At 64.9% G+C, this 7,065-nt stretch overlaps 1 protein-coding gene across 1 annotated transcript; it reads left to right on the top strand.

The window, feature by feature from the left end:
- Positions 1-1,695: 1,695 nt before the first annotated feature.
- Positions 1,696-4,386, top strand: EGR4 (early growth response 4). The gene is made up of 2 exons (XM_053940871.1): positions 1,696-2,152; positions 2,456-4,386. Exons 1-2 carry the CDS (start codon positions 2,014-2,016, stop codon positions 3,784-3,786), a joined length of 1,470 nt encoding a protein of 489 aa, XP_053796846.1. The 5' UTR covers positions 1,696-2,013; the 3' UTR covers positions 3,787-4,386.
- The last annotated feature ends 2,679 nt before the right edge of the window (positions 4,387-7,065 follow it).

Here is a 7,065-nt window from a genome sequence, read left to right as displayed (position 1 = left end):
ATTCCCTGAATGCCCAGGGGGGTTTGTTGCCTCCTTGCCTCTGTGCCGGGGCTCTGGGTGCGATTGCAGAGGCAGCAGCTACCCCCGGTGAGGGGAGGTGCTGCGAGACACAAATCCCGGGGATCTGCCCAAGGTGAGGCCGTGACTCATCCTGGAGCCAGGAATAGCTCGGGAGCAGAGCCCTTCACCTGCTGCTGCCAGCTGGGCCTGGCCTGGCACGGCCCCGGGCACGGGGCACAGCCCCAGCACATCTGGCCTGCCAGCAGGGCTGTAAAGCAGGGAACGGGCATTTCGGGAGGGGCCCCTCCTCTTCTCCAGCACAGCCCCCCTCCTGCACGCCGAGCTCACCTGAGCTGCTGTGTGCAGTATAAACAGCGGGTTTGCACCCCAAATATTTGTCTGAACATCCTTCGCCGCGGGTTTGAGCCCAAGCAGCCAAAATGCCCAAAGCAAACCTTCCCCTCCCCACAGCAGCCCTGCCGGAGGCCGGTGACAATCCGCTCCCCACAGCAGCCCTGCCCGTCCAGGATCAGCTCCAAAGCAATGCTGAAAGCTCCGAGCAGCCGAGCAGGGCAGGCGGCACGGCCAGGCCGGCTCCCCGCAGAGCCTTCACCCCGGCAGGGCTGAGGATGCTCGGGGGTGGAGGCGCTGCCAGGATCCCTCCCGATCCTGCCGAGCCCGCTCGGAAAGCTTCCCCCTGGGAGCCGGTGGGCTTTGCAGCACGGATCTGCCTTCCGCAGCCCAGCTGCGAGCCTGCCTCACGCCGGGCTGGGTGGGAGCCCTGCGCTGGGGTGGCTGAGCGCTGGAGGGAGGCAGCTCCTCACAGCCTTTGCCTTCTCCTCCCGGCCGCTCGCTCTGCCGCGGGAGGAGCCGGCATCCACCTCCCGCTCCGCAGCCCGCAGCCGCGACAGGCCGGCGGGAAGCATCGCAAAATCCGGCCGGGAGAGGAGCGGAGGGGAGGAAGAGGGGGAGGAAGAGCAAACCCGGCACCTTTGGCGCTTCTAGAAGGAGCAAGAGCAACAAAGGGGGAAAAAATAGCACAGGGCGAAGGAGAGCCTGGGGAGATGCAAATCCGAGAGAGGAGCAGCCCACGGTGGGACGGGAGCCAAGGCTGCGGAGCAAGGGCCGGAGCCGCGGGGATGCCCCGCAGCCTCCCAAAAACCGAGGGAAAGCAAAGGCTGCGAGCGCAGGCTCCTTCCTGCACACCCGGGACTTGCACACGCGTGTGCACACCCGCGTGGGGCCGCGGCTGCGGGAGGGGATGCTGGGCGCACAGAGCAGCAGAGATTTGTTAAAAATATCGCGATTATTAGTTAAAAAGAGAGAAGGAAGGGGAAAAAAAAAAAAAGAAAAACAGAGCGAGAGAAAAGGGGGAGGGGAGGAGGGAAGGGGGAGGGAAGGGGCATCGCGTCACGGGAGAGATTTCCTTATTGGGACTCCCTAGCCTACATCCTGAGTCCATATATGGGCATTTACGTCACGGCAGCCTCACTGGGGACTCCAGAAATGGCTGCGGCGGAAGGTCGGAGCAGCCCCGCTCCCGCTATAAAGGGGGCGGCGGGGAGGGAGCGCCGGGTGTCCGCTCGGGCTGCGCCGCCGCCGGGCCCTGCCTGCCCCCCCCGCCCCGGCCCTGCCCCCGCAGCGCCCCCGGAGCGCCGGGGCCCCCCGCCCCAGCACCCCCCGCACTGCCCCAAGCACCCCAGAGCATCACCTGCAGGGTCCCCGGCACCTGCCCCGAGCATCCCTCGGAGCAGTCCGGGCTCCCCGAGCGTGGCCCGGCTCATCCCCGAGCATCGCTCGGATCGGTGCGGGCACCCCGAGCGTTCCCAGCTCGTCCCGGGCTCGCCCCGAGCATCCCCCGGCTGGCCTGGAGCACCTCCCGCCTCGGCCCTGAGCATCCAGCGGCTCTCCCTGGGCATTCCCCGGCTCATCCCGAGCGCCTCCCGGCTCTCCCCGAGCATCCCCGGCTCGTGCCAGCCCTGCCCCCCTGCTCCGGCCGCGTCTCCAGGGAAGATGCTCAACGTTATGGATTTCTCCTGCCCGGATCCGCTTTACTCCAAGTACGAGGAGAGCTGCGAGATGAAAACCGGAGACCTGCAGGGCTTGGGGCAGCCTGAGCAGCAACTTCTGGCAGAGGCCGATTTCCTTGGAGGTAAGGGCGGGCGGGAGCCGGGCAGGGATGAGGGACCCCGCTGGGAATGATCGCTGCATCCAGGAATCGGGAACCTTCCCCTCCTCCGCCCTCAGCCCCGGCCTGGCGGTTCAGCAGTCCCCGCTAGCTCAGGGCGGGGGTCCTGAGGGTCCCGCTGGGGGAGGGGGATGAATCCCAGGGCTCCCTGTGCGGTTTCAGGGACGGAGACCTCGCAGTGACGCAACAGCTCCCGCTGCTCCCTGCATCCCGCCCCCAGCCCCGCATCCCTCCAGCCCTCTCACCACGGTCTCCTCTGTTTCCCAGGTGAGCTGCTGGGTGTCCCCGGCAGCGGCGGGGCCGTGGATTGCTCCCTGCTGGGCAGCCAGCCCTCCCCTTCCCTCAGCTACACCGGCAGCTTCTTCATCAAGGCGGTACCGGAGCACCCGCAGGACCAGGAGTCCCTCTTCAACCTGATGTCGGGGATCCTGGGCATCTCCCCCTTCGCCTCCCCCGAGGGCCACCAGAGGCACCTGGACGCTCTTTACCCCTGCCCCGAGGTGGCTCAGAGCCAGCTGGACCTGTACCCGTCGTGCCAGCCCGAGATGAGCGGATCCAGCCCAGCCCCGTTCCCGGAGCCGGGCTACGGCGCCTTCGCCGCGGCCGAGGGCGCTCAGCCCCTGCAGGCGCAGCCCGCGCTGGGAAACACCTCCCAGTGCTTCTTCCAGCCCAAGCTCCTGGACAGCAAGCAGGACATCAAGCTGTCCTCCGGCTCCCCGCCCCTGGACAAGTTCAAAGCCACCTGTGCCCAGTGGGAGCCCATCTCCCAGCAGCACCAGGCCTACTTGCCCGCCGGCTTCCACTCTCCCGAAGGCTTCCCGGCCACCGAGAGCGGCCAGGGGCTGTTCCACCCTCTGGGCTCCAAGATGGAGAGCGTCTTGTCCGTCAGCTGCCAGCCGGAGCTCGGCAGCCTGGCAGAGGACGCCGCCTGCTTTGGAACCCATCTGGGCTTCGGCTGCGAGCCAGAGAACTTCCCAGCCCGCGGGGACTTCGCCGACAGCAAGATCCACAACCTCCCCGCGCCGTTGCTGCCGGACTTCGACGCCTCCCTGGCCCAGCCCGACGTCCTGCCGGGCCTGATGAGCTCCGCCGAGCTCCTCCATCCCCACCCCTCTCCTTCCGTGCCCCCCACGGACTTTCTGGGCCACCCCACGCCCTCCTCGCTGCCCTCCCTGCTGCCCGCCAACCCTCCCGCGCTGGCCGAGCCCAAGAAGAAGACGCGGCGCAGCAAGTGCTCCTCCAAGTGCTTCTGCCCCAAGCCCCACGAGAAGGCGTTCGCCTGCCCGGTGGAGAACTGCATCCGCAGCTTCGCCCGCTCCGACGAGCTCAACCGGCACCTGCGCATCCACACGGGCCACAAGCCCTTCCAGTGCCGCATCTGCCTGCGCAACTTCAGCCGCAGCGACCACCTCACCACGCACATCCGCACCCACACGGGCGAGAAGCCCTTCTCCTGCGACACCTGCGGCCGCCGCTTCGCCCGCAGCGACGAGAAGAAGCGCCACAGCAAGGTGCACCTCAAGCAGAAAGCCCGGACCGAGGAGAAGCTCAAGGGCTTGGGGTTCTTCTCGGTGGGGCTCTCCTTCGGGACACTCTGAACCTCCGGCCTGAGCGCTGGCAGGCGGCGTTTCCCGAGGTCCCCCGAGCGTCTCACGGGAGAGCCGGGGTGGGAGCTCCCTCCCGGGTGGCCCCGGAGGAGAGGCGGCGGCGGAGCAGCGGAGCGCCCCGCGGGGAGGCGAGGCGATGCCGCGGGGCCGGGCCGCTCCCCGCGGGGATGGCGCGGGGCAGCCCCGGCCGGCCGGAGCCGCCTCCGGAGCGCGGGGACTGAGCCATCTCACAGCTCCTGTTGCAAGGAGGGGGAAGGAGAGCCCGTGTACAGACAGACATCGCCACCGAGGTGGGTGCTGTGGACACTCGGCGTTCGTAGCGCCCGGCTGTGATTTCCCAAGGCAGCGCTTCGCAGGATGTTCCTGCCTGGAGATTTTCCGGCGGGCACGGTCGGGGCTGCGGCCACTCCCGTCCTTTCTCCCCAGGGAGAGAGACCCCACCGGGCTCTGGCAACTGGTGCTAACAGGCCCTTGGGAAAGGTGATTTCATTATTATTATTATTATTATTATTATTATTATGTTTGTAAAAAGAAAAGGCCTCTATCAGGAATATTTCAAATTTGTGTCTATTTTTCTAATTAAAGATTTGAGCTGATCCAAGCCCTCGCTGAGGTTGCTCTCTGCCTCTCCATCCTGTATTTCCGTTCGGTTTTTGACCTCTGCTGTTGCATTTTGGGAAAGAAAGGTGCTTCCATAATTAGCGGGGAGAAAAAAAATCCATCCGTGCAGAGAGCTCCTGAGCGTCCCCAAAGCCCAGGCGGGAGCTCATCCCGGGAGGAGGGTTTCATCCCGGGGCAGAGCAGGGATCCCTGCTCCCCGTGCTGGGTCTCCCTCCAAGCACAGGACGTGGCTCTGGGTTTGTTCTGATGGGGCTGAGTCCTGGAGGAATCTGCCCCTCTCCTGTGGGGATCCCAAAGCCCAGCCCAGAGCCCCCATTCCAGGATCCTGCTTCCCAGTGCGATGTGGATGTCCCCTCCCACAGCTTCACCCTCGGGAAATGGGATGAGGTCCCCGTTCCCTGTTTCCAGCCTGGCTCAGCCCCGGGGTTGGAGAGATCCAGGCAGGATGGGGACCCCTGCACAAAGACAGGCTGTTTGCTCCCTCCCTTTTGGGATTTTAGATGGCAGAGGGATGCTGGTTCCCCTCTCCTGGGAATGGCTGGGGGCTGGATGGCACAGGAGATGCTGCTGCAGCCAGGAATGTGCTTCCCATGGAAGAACCTCCCTCTTCTGGTGGTTAAAAATCAGTCTCAATCACGAAATCCCAAAATCTCACCCTTCCAAGGGAGATGCTTTGGTCTCCCGAATCAGGAGAAGGTGCCTGTGGCAGTGGGGGCAGCAGGGCCAGGGCCATTGTCATGGATGCTCAGGTGATTTAGGGGCGATGCTCCTTTGCTGGCAGAGGCAGGGAAGGGGCACAGCTGCAATCTGCTCTTTCCTTTCCTGGTGGGTTTTGTCCCCTCCAGCAGCCCTGGAGGGGGGGATCTGGCCCCCAGCCTTACTATGAAGGAGAGAGGGGTAACCCTGTCATTCCCTCATGCCCCTCAGCCCTTTGTCAACACGTGGGCTGGAGCATTCCGGGCCTAAACACCTGTAATCCCAGCAAATCCAGGGTGCCAGTAATCCCAGCAAATCCAGGGTCCCAGGTGTCCCAGCAAATCCAGTGTCCCATGTGTCCCAGCAGAATCCGAGGGTGTGGAAGCCCTGTGGATTTGGGGTGGGAAGATGGGCAGGGCATGGGGGGTTCGTAGCAGAGATGGGATGTGGGAAGGGGCCAGGAGAAAACCTGGCTGAGGGGGAAATCCCAAATTTCCCCTCAGATGTGTCCCTAAAATCTCACACCCGATAGCACCCACGGGTGCTTGTGACCCTTGGGTGAACCCTCCCAGCGTGTGGGAGCCTAATCCTGAGCCAGGACCACGCCAAGGGGTGCAGGTGACCCCGGACACCCAGGAAAAGGTTTTTCTAGGGGGACAGCCCAGCTTTTATGGTCAGTAAAGACCCCAGGTTTCCTTTGGGAAGGGCCTGGGTTGCCTCTCTCTGGGGGATGCCAGATCCCGCCGGGCAGCAGAGCCGAGCTCTCCCTGCACCGCTGGCCATGAATGATGCAGGAGGCCTTGATTAATACCCCTCAGGAAGCCATCCATAATTGATGGGAGCCTGGAAGCTCTGCAGAGGCACCGCTCCAGCCTCGGCCCTCTGCTCCTCTGGCCAGCGCTGCCAGGGAGGTGGGAGGGATGGGACACACCCCAGAGCCTCCCCACAGCCACCCCACAGCCGCCCCACAGCCTCCCCACAGCTCACTCACAGCCACTCCACAGCCACCCCACAGCCTCCCCACAGCTCACTCACAGCCACTCCACAGCCACCCCACAGCCTCCCCATAGCTCACTCACAGCCACCCCACAGCCACCCCACAGCCTCCCCATAGCTCACTCACAGCCACCCCACAGCCACCCCACAGCCTCCCCATAGCTCACTCACAGCCACCCCACAGCCACCCCACAACTGCCCCACAGCCACCCCACAGCCACCCCACAGCCTCCCTATAGCCATCCCACAGCCACCCCACAGCCACCCCACAGCCACCCCATAGCCATCCCACAGCCACCCTGTGCCCACCCCGTGCCCACCCCGCAGAGAGGAAACACGGCAGTGCTGGATGCCTTTGGCACGGGCACCAGGCTGAGGGGCTCAGGAACTGGATTGGGATCAAGCCAGGCTTAAACCAGAGGGCTCGGGGACCATGTGGGGAGTGAGCCAGGCCCCAAACCTGGATGTTCAGGGGTTCAGTCAGGACCAAGGCAGGGATTAACCAGGGCAGCCTTGGACCAGGTCAGAACCAAGCTGGGAACCAGCCCAGGGTACTGGGGCACTGGACCAGGATCAAGCCAGGGATTAAGCCAGGATGATCAGGTACCAGCTCAGGACCCAGGCAGGGACCAAGGCAGGGTGTCAGGGACTGGAGCAGGACCAGGGCAGGGACACAGCCAGGGTGCTCAGGGACACAGCCAGGGTGCTCAGGGACACAGCCAGGACCGAGGCAGAATGCTCGGGGACTCAAGTGGGATCGAGCCAGGGATGAAGCCAGGATGGTCAGGGACTGTCCTGGGACCAAGCCCGTGTCCTGGCACCTGGGTGCCCAGCCCGGGATGGGGCAGGAGCTGCACGGGTGCCCAGGCTGGGCACACGCCCGGCACTACAATCCCCGGGGAGGATTCTCCGGGGGATCCCGGCCAGGAGCTGCCAGGGGCGGTGGGGGACAAGGGG

The sequence above is a fragment of the Vidua chalybeata genome, chromosome 4 (assembly GCF_026979565.1).
Source record: "Vidua chalybeata isolate OUT-0048 chromosome 4, bVidCha1 merged haplotype, whole genome shotgun sequence".
Lineage (NCBI taxonomy): Eukaryota > Metazoa > Chordata > Aves > Passeriformes > Viduidae > Vidua > Vidua chalybeata.
Note: the sequence above shows the minus strand (reverse complement) of the source record. Positions and strands in the feature narration are given on the sequence as shown.

Coding starts and splice junctions, on each gene's coding strand:
- EGR4 (XM_053940871.1), top strand. CDS start 2,014: ATGCTCAACGTTATGGATTTCTCCTGCCCGGATCCGCTTTACTCCAAG. Junction 2,153..2,455: donor AGAGGCCGATTTCCTTGGAG/GTAAGGGCGGGC, acceptor TCTGTTTCCCAG/GTGAGCTGCTGGGTGTCCCC.